This window comes from Scyliorhinus torazame, chromosome 5 (genome assembly GCF_047496885.1).
Source record: "Scyliorhinus torazame isolate Kashiwa2021f chromosome 5, sScyTor2.1, whole genome shotgun sequence".
Classification (NCBI taxonomy): domain Eukaryota; kingdom Metazoa; phylum Chordata; class Chondrichthyes; order Carcharhiniformes; family Scyliorhinidae; genus Scyliorhinus; species Scyliorhinus torazame.
In genome coordinates, this window is record NC_092711.1 from 148256997 (window position 1) to 148274539 (window position 17543).

At 47.6% G+C, this 17543-nt stretch overlaps 2 protein-coding genes across 6 annotated transcripts in view; one reads left to right on the forward strand and one right to left on the reverse strand.

Annotated features, from left to right (window-relative positions):
• The window catches only part of LOC140422021 (uncharacterized), a 72697-nt gene that overhangs the window by 35994 nt on the left and 19160 nt on the right, over positions 1-17543 (reverse strand). For 3 of the 4 annotated variants that reach the window (XR_011947226.1, XR_011947225.1, XM_072507000.1), the window contains exon 1: positions 10318-10495. The gene's annotated coding sequence lies outside the window, so the exon portion shown is untranslated. Of the gene's footprint in view, positions 1-8959; positions 9087-10317 lie in introns of those variants that run through there. The other variant, XM_072507002.1, reaches the window with a different exon arrangement.
• LOC140422025 (uncharacterized) lies at positions 10849-15629 on the forward strand. Of its 2 annotated transcripts, none has more exons than XM_072507013.1 (2): positions 10849-11075; positions 13690-15629. In XM_072507013.1, the coding sequence occupies exon 2, from the start codon at positions 14188-14190 to the stop codon at positions 14824-14826; it is 639 nt and encodes a 212-aa protein (XP_072363114.1). In that variant the 5' UTR covers positions 10849-11075; positions 13690-14187; the 3' UTR covers positions 14827-15629. The 2 variants fall into 2 exon arrangements, with proteins under 2 accessions (XP_072363114.1, XP_072363115.1); XM_072507014.1 differs by lacking the exon at positions 10849-11075 and adding an exon at positions 11115-11528.

The window sequence follows — 17543 nt, forward strand, 5'->3', positions numbered from 1 at the left end:
TCTGTTTTATTACCTTTGCTCCTGAGTCGCCAGGTATCTTTATGATACCGCCACGTGGTTCAAGTCCGAGTAATGATCAATAATCCAATACACCGATTAGTAAGATTTAAATCAAAGCACAGTCATTATACACAGTAATCACTACTCATGCATAAATTCTATGTTTAAGCTACTTCTAAAACTAACAGGCCAATACTTAACTTGGAACTGGCCCACCAGGTCAGGGAAACAAATGGCCTTTCGTTCGGGTTCTGAGCCTGCGGGATTTGAAGTTGATACAGATTGGTAGCTAGGAGCGCCTATCTCGTAGCGAGCGTTGAATTAAGACTTACAGTTTCGACCAGCTGCTGAAGAGTGAAGAGCTGGAGAAGCGGTGGAGAAGAGAGAGACTTGAACTTGGGGCTCAATTCTTATAGTCCTCAGGGGCTTCCTGCCTTTCGGGGTGGACCCTGTACCTGGTCCCAAGTGATTGGACTTTGTCCCAATCGCTTGGTTCGATTTTCTCCAATGCTGGAGCGGTTCCCTGATCGATGGGCGGTCTTCAGGTGGTCGTTCACCTCCTTTTGTGTAGGCTCCTGCTGGCGCCAAAGAGTCTGGTTTTGCTTTGTGTGTCTAAGTGTTGCTTATTGTTCCCGGGGATTGCTCATTAGTATGCAGGTGGCTGGTGTTTTGTTATGCTGATGGTTGCTGGTATCGATCTTGTCTGGCCTTTCCAGAGGTAAATACACAGCCAACCTGCAGCTGCTCGTTTGTGTCTTGTTGGCTGACATTCCCATCAGCCTCTGCCATTCGCCATTTTGATTTGGGAGTTGGCCATTATAAGTGGCTACAGAGGACAGTGGGAATTCTATCCTGGTTCTGGGAGAGAGGAGTGAGGGGGAGGGCAGAGGTGTGGGAGATGTGTCGGACACGGTTGAGAGCCCCGTCGACCACAGTGGGTGGGAAGCCACGGTTAAGGAAGAATGAAGACATGTCAGCAGCACCGTTTTGGAAAGTGGCATCATCGGAACAGATGTGACGGAGGTGAAGGAACTGAGAGAATGAGATGGAGTCCTTGCAGGATGTGGGGTGTGAAGTGCTGGAGTCGACGTAGCTGTGGGAGTCGGTAGGTTTGTAATGGATATTAGTGCACAGTCTATCTCAGAAATTGAAATAGAAAGGTCAAGGAAGGAAAGGGAAGTGTTGGAGACAGACCATGTGGAGGTGATAGAGGGGTGCAAACCGAAGCAAAATGAATATATTTTTCCAGGCTTTGCAGAACACCTCCGGTCCATCCGCAAGCAGTTCCCAGACCTTCCTGTCACTTGCCATTTCAACTCACCGCCCTGCTCTCAGTCCACATGTCCGTCCTTGGCCTGCTGCAATGTTCAGGTGAAGCCCGGCGCAAACTGGAGGAACAGCACCTCATCTTCCGATTAGGCATGTTACACCCTTCTGGACTTAACATTGAGTTCAACAACCTCAGACTCTCCACCACCTTTACCCCATTTTTATCTATCAATTTATTTTCATTTCTTCCATTGATCGTTTTTTCCCTCCCCATTATTCTCCTCCCTTCCCCCCATTCCAACTATTTCAAGTTGCCCTTTACACACTGCTCACCTTTATTCTGCCATTCACACAATCTAACCTTTTTATGTACCACTATCAGCCCTTCTTAGCCTTAATTACCACCATTTGCATTCCTTTTATCTTCTGTTCTCGACATCTTTGTCTGTATCTCCACCTATTGCTGGCCCTATTCCAGCCCCACCGCTCCATTCCACCCCTCCCCCACTACAGTACAAATCTGACCCCATTTCCAGTTCTCTCTAACTGTCACAAAGCGTCATCCAGACTCGAAACATTAGTTCCCTTTTCTCTCCACAGATGCTGTCAGACCTTCTGAGATTGTCCAGTATTTTCTGCTTTTGTTTAAGATTCCAGCATCCACAGTAATTTGTTTTCATAATAATATATCTAATCTGTACCATGTAAAAACACTAGACATATCTCTGTCCGACATTTATTTACTGTTCCTTTAAATTTTAGCCAACTCTAATAATAATAATAATAATAATCTTTATTGTCACAAGTAGGCTTACATTAACACTGCAAAGAAATTATTGTGAAAAGCCCTGAGTCGCCACATTCCGGCGCCTGTTATAGAATTTACAGTGCAGAAGGAGGCCATTCGGCCCATCGAGTCTGCACCGGCTCTTGGAAAGAGCACCCTACCCAAGGCCACACCTCCACCCTAGCCCCATAACCCAGTAACCCCACCCAACACTAAGGGCAATTTTGGACACTAAGGACAATTTAGCATTACCAATCCACCTAACTTGCACATCTTTGGACTGTGGGAGGAAACCGGAGCACCCGGAGAAAACCCATGCATACACGGGGAGAACGTGCAGACTCCGCACAGACAGTGACCCAAGCCGGGAATCGAACCTGGGACCCTGGAGCTGTGAAGCAATTGTGCCAACCACTATGCTACCATGTTGTTCGGGTACACAGAAGGAAAATTCAGAATGTCCAAATTACCAGACATACGTCTTTCGGGACTTGTGGGAGGAAACCGGAGCACCTGCAGGAAACCCGCATAGACACAGGGAGAACTCTGGGGAAACCAACCCTTTTAATTGTTAACATTAGGAAAGAAACCACCCTTTTAGCCAAACAAATAAATGTGTCAAGCTGAGGGAGCAAAGGATGTCAATGTCTTTGAGAGAGAGAGAGATCTGGGCCAACCTTTCCAGAGTCTGCACCCTCCCTGGATTCACTTCCTTTCCCTTCAGTTGCTGCAAGTGACCAATTGAAGGTCAGAATGAGAAAAGAAATGGAAAGGGGGAGAAAACAAAGTGTTTTACTCACAGATGTTGGAGACAGGAAGAGGTTTCAGTCTGTGTCATGGTCAATCTTCATTAACACAACATTTGCCTTCTGATTGACTGGAGGACCAGAGTCCTTCCGGTCCTCCCACTTTCCCATTGGTCAACACCTCAGCAGGAAGGTCAGGGGCGGGCTTTCTTCCACACATGTGCAGCTTTCCCTCACCCTTGGACATGCGCAGTACCTGATCACCTGCCCATGCGGCGGATAGAGCGGTTTCCCCAGCGCGGGGGATTGTGGGAGCTACGGCCTACACTGTCCAAACTCGTGGGACTGGGATGAAAAGTGGAGGAGGGGCAGTGACCTCACTCTGACACAAAGTACATGTTGGTAGTCATGGGAATTGATTGTGATGTTCGCCCTTAGCACCTGGGGTGGGCAATAGGTGAGAGTGAAACTGAACCCGAGAGTCAGCATCTTCACGGGAGGAGACTTGGGGAAAAGCAGGAGGACAGAAGGATAAATTAGTGTTTATATCAATAGTGAGGAGAGCATGGGTGGGGGTCAGACATTTATAGTTTGAGAGGAAGAAGGATTTTCTGTGACAACTAGAATTGTCAGTTGTGTACTACTGGGCCGCCAATGCGACAATGGTGCGCAAGTGGGTGATGGAGGGGAGGGGGCTGCATGGAAGAGGCTGGAGACGGCGTCCTGTGTGGGTACGAGTCTAGGGGCGCTGGCAATGGCGCCACTGCCGCTCCCTCCAAGGAGGTATACCACGAGCCCGGTGGTGGTGGCGGCCCTCAAAATTTGGGGGCAGTGGAGGCGGCATGGGGGGAAGTTAGGGCCTCGGCGTGGACCCCATTACGGGGGAACCACCGGTTCGCCCCAGGAAGAACAGGTGGAGGGTTTTCGGGGTTGCACAGGGCAGGCATACGAAAATTGGGGGACCTGTTTGTGGACGGGAAGTTCGCGAGCTTGGGTGAGCTGGAGGAGAAGTACGGGCTTCCCCCGGGGAACACGTTCAGGTATGGGTGTTTGCCAGATGGCAGGTGGGGGAATTCCCACGGCTACTGCCACACACAGTACAGGACATGGTGCTCTTGAGGGGGGGGGCTGGGAGTGGGGAAGATCTCGGAAACCGACCAGGTGATGCAGGAGGAGGAGGAGGCCTCGGTGGTGGAGTTGAAAGCTAAGTGGGAGGAGGAGTTGGGAAAGGAGATCGAAGAGGGGACGTGGACAGATGCCCTGGGGGGGGGGGGGGTTAACTCTTCCTCTTCATGCGCGAGGCTCAGCCTCATACAGTTTAAGGTGCTGCACAGGGCACACATGACCAGGACAAGGATGAGCAGGTTCTTTGGGGGTGAGGACAGGTGTGTTAGGTGCTCAGGGAGCCCAGTAAATCACACCCATATGTTCTGGGCATGCCCAGCGCTGGAGGAATTTTGGAAGGGCGTAGCGAGGACGGTGTCGAGGGTGGTAGGATCCAGGGTCAAACCGGGCTGGGGGCTCGCAATATTTGGGGTAGCAGAGGAGCCGGGAGTGCAGGAGGCGAAAGAGGCCGGAATTCTGGCCTTTGCGTCCCTGGTAGCCCGGCGAAGGATTCTCCTTCAGTGGAAAGATGCGAGGCCCCCAAGCGTGGAATCCTGGATCAACGATATGGCAGGGTTCATTAAATTGGAGAGGGTGAAATTCGCCTTGAGAGGGTCGGCACAAGGGTTCTTTAGGCGGTGGCAACCGTTCTTAGACTTTCCGGCAGAACGATAGACATTGGTCAATGGCAGCAGCAGTTCGGGGGTGGGGGTTTACTTTGTTTTTGTTTATGTTATTTACACTGTAAGGGTCTGAGGGGGTGTATACACCTGTTGTGTTAAGTCGGGGTGTTAATGTTAATTTATTATTTATGTACAGGGGGAGGGGTTTGGGGGGTTGCTTTTTTAGATTGTGTTTTGTACTTAACCCTGTTGGGTTCTTTTTTCTTTCTCATTTTGTTATTGATATTTTATGAAAACCTTTAATAAAAATTATTTTTTTTTTAAAAAATTGTCAGTTGTGAATTTCTATTCCGTAATCACAGCGATGACTTTTAAAAAAAACATTTTTTAATATAGATTTAGAGTACCCAATTATTTTTTTCCAATTAAGGGGCAATTTAGCATGGCCAATCGACCTAACCTACACATCTTTTTGGGTTGTGGGGGTGAGACCCACGCAGACACGACGAGAATGTGCAAACTCCACACAGACAGTGACCCAGGGCCGGGAGTGAACCCAGGTCCTCAGCACCGTGAGGCAGCAGTGCTGACCACTATGCCACCCTGATGATGTCAATCCTATCACACCCATTAAAGTCTCTATCAGGTCAGTCTTCAACCTTCTCTTCCCCAGGGAAAATATCCCCAACCTGTTCAATATCTCCTGAAACGTAAACACTCTCAGTTCTGATATCATCCTTGTTAATCTTTCTTGCACATCCTGGAGACCCTATCTCTGTTTTAAAGGGTATATAATGAATATTTAGATTTGGTTTAATTTGGTTGAAGGTGCCTTATTTACTCAGTTCCAAATTAAACCTCTAAAATGCTACAATTCGAAGGAGGCTTAAGGACTCTGAAATGTCAATGTTTATTTTTTAAAAGCAGTGTACTGATGAAGTACACGAGTGACGTTCACCACCTCAATTGGGTGACCTGTCCTGGTAGAAGTGTGAATCTTCCTCAGGTTCCTGAACCAACAGTGATTTCCTAAATTCCTGCCCAGGAACACTCCAGTGTCTCCACGACTAGAGTCCAACTTACAAAACCCAAGATCACTCCCAAATCCCACTTTTACCTCTTGAATTAACATTACCTCATCTTGAATCAGACCTGTTGTAATCAGACAATTGGTCATTGTTGTCACTGGGTTAATTTTATTGGATTTAACCATTGATGTAAATTGTTCCGTGGAGCAGAATAATGGGACTGTTCAGGATCTTTCTATTATCTGAGTTTAGACAAGATCATGAACAGTTTACATCGAGTAATTAAAGAGAAACTGTTTCCATTGACAAAAGGATTGTTAACCAGACGACAAGATTTAAGGTTATTCACATAAAAGCCAGAGGGGAAATGAAGACGATGAATCTTGATCCGGAATGCACTGCCTGACAGGCTGGTGGAAGCAGATTCAACACAGGGAGTTGATAAATTTTAGAAAGGGACTAGTACAAAGAACAAAGAAATGTACAGCACAGGAACAGGCCCTTCGGCCCTCCAAGCCCTTGCCGACCATGCTGCCCGACTAAACTACAATCTTCTACACTTCCTGGGTCCGTATCCCTCTATTCCCATCCTATTCATGTATTTGTCAAGATGCCCCTTAAATGTCACTATCGTCCCTGCTTCCACCAACTCCTCCGGTAGCGAGTTCCAGGCACCCACTACCCTCTGCGTAAAAAACTTGCCTCGTACATCTAATCTAAACCTTGCCCCTCTCACCTTAAACCTATGCCCCCGAGTAATTGACCCCTCTACCCTGGGGAAAAGCCTCTGACTATCCACTCTGTCTATGCCCCTCATAATTTTGTATACCTCTATCAGGTCTCCCCTCAACCTCCTTCGGTTCCAGTGAGAACAAACCGAGTTTACTCAACCGCTCCTCATAGCTAATGCCCTCCATACCAGGCAACATTCTGGTAAATCTCTTCTGCACCCTCTCTAAAGCCTCCACATCCTTCTGGTAGTGTGGCGACCAGAATTGAACACTATACTCCAAGTGTGGCCGAACTAAGGTTCTATACAGCTGCAACATGACTTGCCAATTCTTATACTCAATGCCCCGGCCAATGAAGGCAAGCATGCCGTATGCCTTCTTGACTACCTTCTCCACCTGTGTTGCCCCTTTCAATGACCTGTGCACCTGTACTCCTAGATCTCTTTGACTTTCAATACTCTTGAGGGTTCTACCATTCACTGTATATTCCCTGCCTGCATTAGACCTTCCAAAATGCATTACCTCACATTTGTCCAGATTAAACTCCATCTGCCATCTCTCTGCCCAAGTCTCCAAACAATCTAAATCCTGCTGTATCCTCCGACAGTCCTCATCGCTATCCGCAATTCCACCAACCTTTGTGTCGTCTGCAAACTTGCTAATCAGACCAGTTACATTTTCCTCCAAATCATTTATATATACTACAAAGAGCAAAGGTCCCAGCACTGATCCCTGTGGAACACCACTGGTCACAGCCCTCCAATGAGAAAAGCATCCTTCCATTGCTACTCTCTGCCTTCTATGGCCTAGCCAGTTCTGTATCCACCTTGCCAGCTCACCCCTGATCCCATGTGACTTCACCTTTTGTACTAGTCTACCATGAGGGACCTTGTCAAAGGCCTTACTGAAGTCCAGATAGACAACATCCACTGCCCTACCTGCATCAATCATCTTAGTGACCTCCTCGAAAAACTCTATCAAGTTAGTGAGACACGACCTCCCCTTCACAAAACCGTGCTGCCTCTCACTAATACGTCCATTTGCTTCCAAATGGGAGTAGATCCTGTCTCGAAGAATTCTCTCCAGTAGTTTCCCTACCACTGAAGTAAGGATCACCGGCCTGTAGTTCCCGGGATTATCCTTGCTACCCTTCTTAAACAGAGGAACAACATTGGCTATTCTCCAGTCCTCCGGGACATCCCCTGAAGACAGCGAGGATCCAAAGATTTCTGTCAAGGCCTCAGCAATTTCCTCTCCAGCCTCCTTCAGTATTCTGGGGTAGATTCCATCAGGCCCTGGGGACTTATCTACCTTAATATTTTTTAAGACACCCAACACCTCGTCTTTTTGGATCTCAATGTGACCCAGGCTATCTACACACCCTTCTCCAGACTCAACATCTACCAATTTCTTCTCTCTGGTGAATACTGATGCAAAGTATTCATTTAGTACCTCGCCCATTTCCTCTGGCTCCACACACGGATTCCCTTGCCTATCCTTCAGTGGGCCAACCCTTTCCCTGGCTACCCTCTTGCTTTTTATGTACGTGTAAAAAGCCTTGGGATTTTCCTTAACCCTATTTGCCAATGACTTTTCGTGACCCCTTCTAGCCCTCCTGACTCCTTGCTTAAGTTAAGGAGTTTAGTTTTCAGGGTTCATGGGGAAAGGGAGGATAGTGGGACTAATTGAGTACTTCTTTCATAGAGCCAGCTCAGGCACGATGGGCCGAATGGCCTCCTGTGCAGTGAGATTCTGTGGTCAAAGATAAATAAATGTGTGTCTGCAATATGTACAGTGATGTCAATAACGCCTGGAATTCTGTTTTCCCAGTTTCAGAGTGGTCTCCCTTTTCTTCCAATTTGATTTTAGACAAGGAGAACAGAAGCAAATGGCTTTCAGTACATTGAGCAGCCCCGATGTCTATTCTCAGCCAGCGTCACACAGAGGGGCAAGGTGTGGATTCTCAGACCAGCGAGTCAAGGCAGCCTCTTTAAATGGGCAGTTCCCACAATGTATTCAGTGACCACACTGGGCACTCCTGCCCTCCCCATCAGCTGGCTCGTGCCAGGGACCCGGGATCGATTCCCAGCTTGAGTCAGTGTCTGTGTAGAGTCTGCATGAGGTTTCCTCCGGGTGCTCTAGTTTCCTCCCACAAGTCCTGAAAGACGTGCTTGTTAGGTGAATTCAACATTCTGAATTCTCCCTCACTGTACCCGAACAGATGCTGTAGTGTGGCAATTATGGGATTTTCACAGTAATTTTATTGCAGTGATCATGGAAGCCTGCTTGTGACACTAATAAAGATTTTTATTATTAGGTGGGATGAAGTATTGAATCTCTTCCCACAGTCAGAGCAGGCAAACGGCCTCTCATCAGTATGAACTCGCTGGTGTGTCCACAGGCTGGATGGAGCACTGAATCTTTTCCCACACAGAGCAGCAGAATGGTCACACCCTGAATGTGCCAATGAGTTTCCACTGTAGATGGACAACTAAACCTCGCTGGTGTCTCCACAGTGTGGATGACCTTCTAAACTTTGTGCAGTGAGAGCAGCTAAACGGTCTCTCCCCAGTGTGAACGCACTGGTGCATTTCCATCGTTTCTCCATGGTGCGGGTGTGTCCTGCTGTCTCTCAAGGTTATACAATCAGTTGAAGGCTCACACAGAATACCTGAACGGTCTCTGTCCACTGTGAATGATGCAATGCCTTTTCAGGCTCTTCCCACAGTCAGTGAACTGGAACACTCTCACTCGGGTGTGTGTCTCGGTGCTTTTCCAGTCACACTGATGTTTTAAACCTTTTGAAGCAGACGGAACAATCAAACATTTGTCCTCGTGGATTTAAAAGCCATTGATATTCAATGAATTGAGTAACACTGTCAGATTTTGATATGAAATTTTAAAAAAAAATTTAGAGTACCCAATTCATTTTTTCCCAATTAAGGGGCAATTTAGCATGGTCAATCCACCTACACTGCACATCTTTGGGTTGTGGGGGCGAAACCCACGCAAACACGGGGAGATTGTGCTAACTCCACACAGACAGTGACCCAGAGCCGGGATCGAACCTGGGACCTCGGCACTGTGAGGCAGCAATGCTAACCACTGTGCCACCGTGCTGCCCCCTGAAGTTTGTATTTTTAAAAAAATATTTTTATTCAAGTTTTCAAAATTTTGCCATTTGTACAATAAAAAAACAGACCCAAACCCCAACGCCTCTCACCCCAACCTCCAAACTGCCCTCCTGCTCTTTGACGGTCACCAGATCCCCAAAATATGACAAACAAAACCCATCTCTGGTGAACCCCTCATCTGCCCCTCTCAGAGCAAATTTCACCTTCTCTAAATACAAGAACTCCATTAGATCCCCCAGCCATGCCGAGGCCGGGGGGGGGGGGGGGGGGGAAGAAGAGGAAGCTGGTCTCCACCTCAACGGGTCCTGCCTGCAGGCAATCAACAAGGCGAAGGCTGAAACATCTGCCCAATCACCCTTCTGCAGCTCCAGCAGGTCTGACACCCGAATACGGCCTCCAGGGGACCCGGCTCCAAATGCACGTGCAGAACCTCAGACATGGTGCTGAAAATTGACCCCCAAAATTTCTCCAACCTTGGGCAGGACCAGAACATGTGGACTGGATTGGCTGAACCCCTCCCACACCGCTCACAGCTATCCCCCCCACCCCCTTGTACAACCGGCCCATCCTCACCTTCATTAAGTGCACCCTGTGCACAACTTTCAATTGAATCAACCTCAGCCTCACACACGACATTGAGGTGTTAACCCTCCGTAGCACCTCACACCATAGTCCTCCCTCCAACACCATCCCAAACTCTTCCTCCCACTTGGCCTTAATCCTTTTCATGGACTCCTTGTCCTCCTCCATAATCCCACCATAGATCGCCAAAACAACCCCACCCCCCACTGACAACAACGAGGGGTACAGTGCCAAATTCCGCACTTGCACGAGCCTGCCAGCGACAAGGGGTAAAAGAGATGGAAAGGGGGATAAAAGAAAGTGTTTTACTCACAGAGATTGGACAGAGGAGGAAGTTTCAGTCTGTGTGAACGTCAATCTTCATTCAGAAACAGAGGAAGCAGCAGCTTCCTGGAGAATCTCTTTGCAGCCATCACCACAAATTCCGCACTCTGATTGGCAGGGAGACCCGTGCCCTTCCGGTCCTCCTCGGATTCCCATTGGTCTCTGATGGCGCCAGGAAGGGGGCGGGACCCAAGCCCACATGGAGCAGGAGGGTCTCCTCCCTCCGGGGCGCTGAGCTGCTGTCCAATCCGCAGCATCGTGTTTCTGTGACCAGTGATATTGCCCCAATGAGAGGCTGAGCTGGGTACGTCCCTCTGAGTCATTCTGACGTCACAATAGAGCTGCCTGAATCAGCCAATAGGAATGACGTTTCCGGATTCCAGTGGGCAGACCCGGCGCGGGGGCGCGGCAGCTCTTGTTCCCCCAACACCTCAGGACAAGGTTTCCAGTCAACCGGCTGCGCCACAGGGAGAAGCCGCTTGGTGATCTCCGCCACTGCGCACGTCCAAGATAGAGGGGAAGCTGCGCATGTCCAAGGTAGAGGAGAAGCTGCGCATGTCCAAGGTAGAGGAGAAGCTGCGCATATACGGAAGTACCCATCCCTGACCATTCTGCTCAGGTATTGACCAATGGGACGAGTGGGAGGACCGGAAGGACTCTGGTCCTCCAGTCAATCAGAGCGCGGGCTTTGTGAATAAAAGATTTGAGCTTCACACAGATTGAAACGTCCTCCTGTTTCCAACATCTGTAAGTAGAACACTTTATTTTCTCCCCTTTCCATTTCTTTTCTCATTCTGACTTTCAATTGGTCACTTTCAGCAACTGAAGGGAAAGGAAGTGAATCCAGGGAGGGTGCAGACTCTGCAAAGGTCTCTCTCAGAATCACAGACTACAGCACAGATAAGGCCCTTTGGCCAATCAAGTCATCACCGATGCATGAAAAACACCGGACTTGCCTACCAAATGCCATTTGTCAGAGCCTCGCCCAAAGCCTTGAATGTTATGACATGCCAGTTCATTCAGGTACTTTTTAGAAGGATGTGAGGCCTCTTACACCCTCCCAGGTAGTGTATTCCAGACCATGATGTGGAGATGCCAGCGTTGGACTGGGTTAGGCACAGTAAGAAGGCTTACAACACCAGGTTAAAGTCCAACAGGTGTTTTGAATCACTAGCTTTTGGAGCACAGCTCCTTCATCAGGTGAGTGAAGAGGTGGGTTCCACAACCACATATATAGACAAAGTCAATGATGCAAGACAGTACTTTGAACGTGAGTATTTGCAGGCAATTAAGTCTTTACATGTCCAGATGTAGCGACTGGAGAAAGGGATAATCACAGGTTAAAGAGGCGTGAATTGTGTCAAGCCATGTCAGTTGGTAGGATTCCACAAGCTCAGGCCAGATGGTGGGGGTTAATGTAATTAGACATGAATCCAAGGTCCCGGGTTGAGGCCGTACACATGCGTGAGGAACTTGGCTATCAGTTTCTGCTCGGCGATTCTGCGTTGGAGAAGGTTTACCGTAGATCAGAGGCTGAATGCTCTTGACTGCTGAAGTGTTCCCCGACTGGAAGGGAACATTCCTGCCTGGCAGTTGTCGCGCGATGTTGTTTCATCCGTTTTCGCAGCATCTACATGGTCTCGCCAATGTACCACGCCTCGGGACATCCTTTCCTGCAGCGTATGAGGTAGATAATGTTGGCCGAGTCGCAGGAGTCTGTACCGCGTGCCTGTTGGGTGGTGTTCCCAGGTGTAATGATGGTACCCATGTCGATGATCTGGCACGTCTTGCACAGGTTGCCAGAGCAGGGTTGTGTGGTGTCGTGGTCGCTGTTCTCCTGAAATACCATGACCACCCTCTGGGTAAACAGGTTTTTTCTCAATTCCCCCCTCATAATAATAATCTTTTATTGTCACAAGTATGAAGTTACTGTGAAAAGCCCCAAGTCACCACATCCCGGCGCCTGTCCGGGTAAGCTGGTTTGGGAATTGAACCCACGCTGCTGGCCTTGTTCTGCATTACAAACCAGCTGTCTAGCCCACTGAGCTAAACCAGCCCAAAACCTCCTACTCATAGAATTTACAGTACAGAAGGAGGCTATTCGGCCCATCGAGTCTGCACCAGCCCTTGAAAAGAGCACCCTACCCAAGCCCACACCTCCACCCTATGGCCATAACCCCACTTAACGTTTTTGGACACTTAAGGGCAATTTATCACGGCCAATCCAGCTAACCTGCACATCTTTGGAAGTTGCGAGGAAACCTGAGCACCGGAAGAAACCCACGCACACACACACATGGGGAGAACGTGCAGACTCTGCACAAACAGTGACCCAAGCCGTGAATCGAACCCGAGACCCTGGAGCTGTGAAGCAACTGTGCTACCCACTGTGGTACCGTGTTGCCTCACCTTGAACTTGTGTCCACTCTTCAACAAAGGTGAACAGCTGCTCCCTATCCACGCCCCTCATAATTTTGTACACCTCGATCAGGTTGTCCTTCAGTCTTCTCTGATTCACTGAAAACAACCCAAGCCTATCCAACCTCTCTTCATAACTTAACCGTTCCATCCCAGGCAACATCCTGGAGAATGGGCTCTGCACCTCCTCCAGTGCACTTCCATCCTTCCTATAATGTGGCGACCAGAATTTCACACAGTACTCCAGCTGTGGCCTAACAAAGTTCTACACAATACCAACATGACCTCCCTGCTTTTGAAATCTATATCTCGGGTTGAATGGGCCGGTTAAACGATCTTGTGTTCTTGCGCATCTGATGAGTTTGAATTCGGACATTGTGTTCTTGCAGGAGACGCACATAAATGTGGAAAATGAGACAACGCTAAGGAAGGGGTGGGTGGGGCAGGGATTCCCGTACCAGCTTAGACATGAAGACAAGGGTGGTGGCGGTGTTGGTTAATAAGTGAGTGGCTTTTGAGGTGGGGGAACATTGTGGCCGATCCAGGGGGTGGGTATGTGATGGTCAGTGGGAGGTTGGAGGGGATGCCAATGGTCCTGGTGATCGTTTGTGCCTGAATTGTGAATATGTGGACTTTGAGGTGGGTGTTTAGGAGCATCCAGGACCTGGACATCCATAGGCTGATTATGGTTTGTGTTGCCGAGGAAGACGAGAGGTGGGTGCTCCTGAGAGAAGGGGGGGGGGGGCTGAATCAGCACCTTCAGGAAAATTGGATTAGTGAATAGTAGATACAGCAGAGTGAGAATGGAGGGAGAGTGCGTGAGATGGAGATTTACAGCTTTTGGGAATGAGAGGGGGAAAAATGTTCTCTAGGAACTAGAATTGTCTGTTCTGAATTTCTATCCTGTACTGACAGTGATGATTTTTGTAATTTGTTTTTACAGGATATTAGAAGAGGAGGAATTACAGACAAAAATCGCAAAAGTCACATCTCGATCTGACTGAGTCCTTGGGACCTGAATATCATCAGCCTTTGAATCTAGGAGAAATGTTTGACTAATCTGTCTGCTTGAAAAGATTTTAAACATCAATGTGACTGGAAAAGCACCGAGACACACACACCCGAGTGAGAGTGTTCCAGAGCACTGACTGTGGAAAGAGCTTTAACCAGTTACACAGCCTGAAAAAACATTGCACCATTCACAGCGGGGAGAGACCGTACACGTGTTCTGTGTGTGGATGAGGCTTCAACTGATTGTCCGACCTGGAGAGACACAAGGACACCCAAAACATGGAGAAACCGTGGAAATGTGAAGTTTGTGGGAAGAGATTCAGAGTCCGATCGAAGCTGGAGATTCATCAACGTAGTCACACAGAGGAGAGGCCATTTACCTGCTCTATGTGTGGGAAGGGATTCACTGAGTTATCCAGCCTGAAGTCACATGAAAGAGTTCACACTGGAGAGAAGCCGTTTACCTGCTCTGTGTGGGAAGGGATTCAGACATTCATCCACCCTGAAGTCACATCAGCGAATTCATACTGGGGAGAGACCGTTCACCTGCTCTCAGTGTGAGAAGAGATTCACTGCATTATCTAGCTTGAAGTCACACCAACGGGTTCACACTGGGGAGAAGCCATTCACCTGCTATCAGTGTGGGAAGGGATTCACTCAGGTATCCAACCTGAAGACACACCAGCGAGTTCACACTGGGGAGAAGCTATTCACTTGTTCTCAGTGTGGGAAGGAATTCACTGCGTTATTCAGCCTGAAGTCACATCAGCGAATTCACACTGGGGAGAAGCCATTCACCTGCTCTCAGTGTGGGAAAGGATTCACTCAGTCACCCCACCTGCAGGCACACCAGCGAGTTCACACTGGGGAGAGACCGTTCCCCTGCTCTCAGTGTGGGAAGGAATTCAGAGATTTATCCACCCTGCGGACACACCAGCGAATTCACACAGGGGAGAGGCCGTTCACCTGCTCTCAGTGTGGGAAGAGATTCGCTCAGTTATCCAGCCTGAAGATACACCAGCGGGTTCACACCGAGGAGAGGCCGTTCATCTGTTCTCAGTGTGGGTAGGGATTCAGACATTCATCCACCCTGTGGAGACATGAGCGATTTCACACTGGGGAGAAGCTGTTCATCTGCTCTCAGTGTGGTAATGGATTCACTCAGTTATCTCACTTGAAGAGTCACCAGCGAATTCACACTGGGCAGAAGCCATTCACCTGCTCTCATTGTGGGAAAGGATTCCGACATTCATCCAACCTGCAGAGACATCAGCGAGTTCACACGGGGAGAGGCCATTCACCTGCTCTGATTAGGGGAGGCATTGAGTGATCCATCGCACCTGCGGAGACACCGGCGAGTTCGCACAGTGGAGAGGCCGTTCATCTGCTCTCAATGTGGGAACACATTTTCTGTTTCATCGCAACTACTGAGACACCAACAAGTTCCCAATTGATTGCAGGGATTGGATTCTGCTGTTGTTGTTTCTGCTCTCAATTACATTCGGAACTGCAATTTATTCATCCTGTCAATTGGTCAATACGGATGGTCGGGGTTTCTTTCTGCTGGAAAGACTGGTCTCGCAATGTATCCTCCAGTGGGCTGATGCTCTTTGAGCTTTGTTGCAAATACGTGGTTTCCAATTTCACAAGGGTCACAGAGTGAAAATGTGTTGGAAGTTAGAAGATATTTAGTTCCCATTTCTGTTTGGAACCTCCTAAAGCATGCCACGTTGCCATGAAGATGGGCTATGGTGGTTACATGGTTCTTTGTTTACTTTTTCTGGGTGTTTCTCAAAGAAGGAAACTGTTGAGGTATGAGGGACAGGTTGTCTGTGGTAGGTTGGGAAATTGCAATAAAAGGTTAACAATAAACAGACATTTGTTAGCATTTATTACATATTTGCAACAAATACACATTTCTTTCAGGAACAAAAATCCACAGGAAAAGTGATGCAGTAATTCTTCCCACCTACTGAGACACTCAAAGTTTCACAATTTATTGCAAGAGTTGGCTTCTGTTATTGTTTCTACTCTCAATTATATCCAGCACTGCATTTTGTTCATTTTCACAGCTGCTCAGATATAGATTCCTTTAAGAAACAAAAATCCAACAGGAAAGATGATGCAACCGTAGCTAACAAGAAAAGTTTCAGATTCCATTAGATCCAAGGAAGAGGCTCATGAAGTGGCAAAAATAGTAGTAGCCCTGAGGATTGGGAGCTTGTTTGAGAATTCAGCAAAGGACCAAGAAACTGATAAAGAGAAAATAGAATATGAGAGAAACTGGCGCGAAACATAAAAACCGACTGGAAAAGCTCCTATCGGAATGTGAAAAGGAAAAGATTAGCAAAGACCAATGTGGGTCCATTCCAGGCAGAAACAGGAGAGTTTATAATGGAGAATAAGGAAATGGCAGAGAAACTAAACAATGTGTGGCTGTCTTCATGGAGGAAGATACAGAAATCGTCCCAAAAACATGAGAGAACCAAGGGGTTCTCACAATTGTGAGAATGAGTGAAAAAGTAGTACTGGAGAATTTTTTGGATTAAAAATTAATAAATCCCCAAAAGCTGATGCTCTACATCCCAGAGTGTTGAAAGAGGCGGCTGCAGAGATAGTAGATACATTGGTGATCATCTTTCACAATTCTATAGATTCTGGAATGGTTCCTGCAGATTGGAAGGTGGTAAATGTAACCCCACTATTTAAGGAGGGAGAAAGAAAACAGGGAACCACAGACCCATTAGCCTGACATCAGTAGGAGGGAAAATGATACAATCTATTATAAAGGATGTGATAACATACGAATTAGGAGTAGGCCACTCGGCCCCTCGAGCCTGCTCCACCATTCAGTAAGTTCCCGGCTGAACTGATTGCAACCTCAACTCCACACAGGCCCCTTAGAAAATAAATCTGGGAGATAGTTATGGGGAACAAGGAAATGGCAGAGGAGTTAAACAGATATTTTGCATCAGTCTTTATGGTTGAAGAGGCTTTGAACATTCCATTAATGCTAAAGAATAGGGAGGAGAAATTAAATCACGACAAATAATGTTAGACAAACTAATGGGGCGAAAGGCAGATAAGTTCCCTGGCCCTGATGCTTGCATCTTAGGATCCTAAAAGAAATGGCTACAGAGACAGTGGATGCATTGGTTATAATTTTCCAAAAATCCTTGGATTCTGGAGAAGTACCAGAGGATTGGAAAACTGCCAATGTGACCCCACTATACAAAAAGGGAGTGAAGCAAAAAGCTGGTAAATGTAGACTAATTTGTCTAACTTTATTGTTGGAAACATTTTGGAAACAATTATTAAGGAAGTAATACCAACACATTTGGAAAACCATAATAAGCAGAGTCAGCATGGCTTCATTAAAGGGAAACCGGGTCTGGTTAATTTATCACAACCAGGATAGAGGGTAACCAATAGATGTGATGTATTTGGACTTTTGGAAGGCGTTCGACAAGGTACTTCACAAAAGGGTTAAGTTATAAGATTGGAGCTCGAATATTGGGATGGAAGAGAATTGGCTGATGGGCAGGAAACAGCGAACTGTAACCAGTGGGGATCCACAGGGATCAGTTCACGGACATCAACTGTTTATAATATCTCATAATGACTTGGAGGTCGAAGCGAATGTACTAGGTGCAATAGAACATACAGTGCAGAAGGAGACCATTCGGCTTATCGAGTCTGCACCGACCCACTTAAGCCCTCACTTCCACCCTATCCCCGTAACCCAATAACCCCTCCTAACCATTTTGGACACTAAGGGCAATTTAG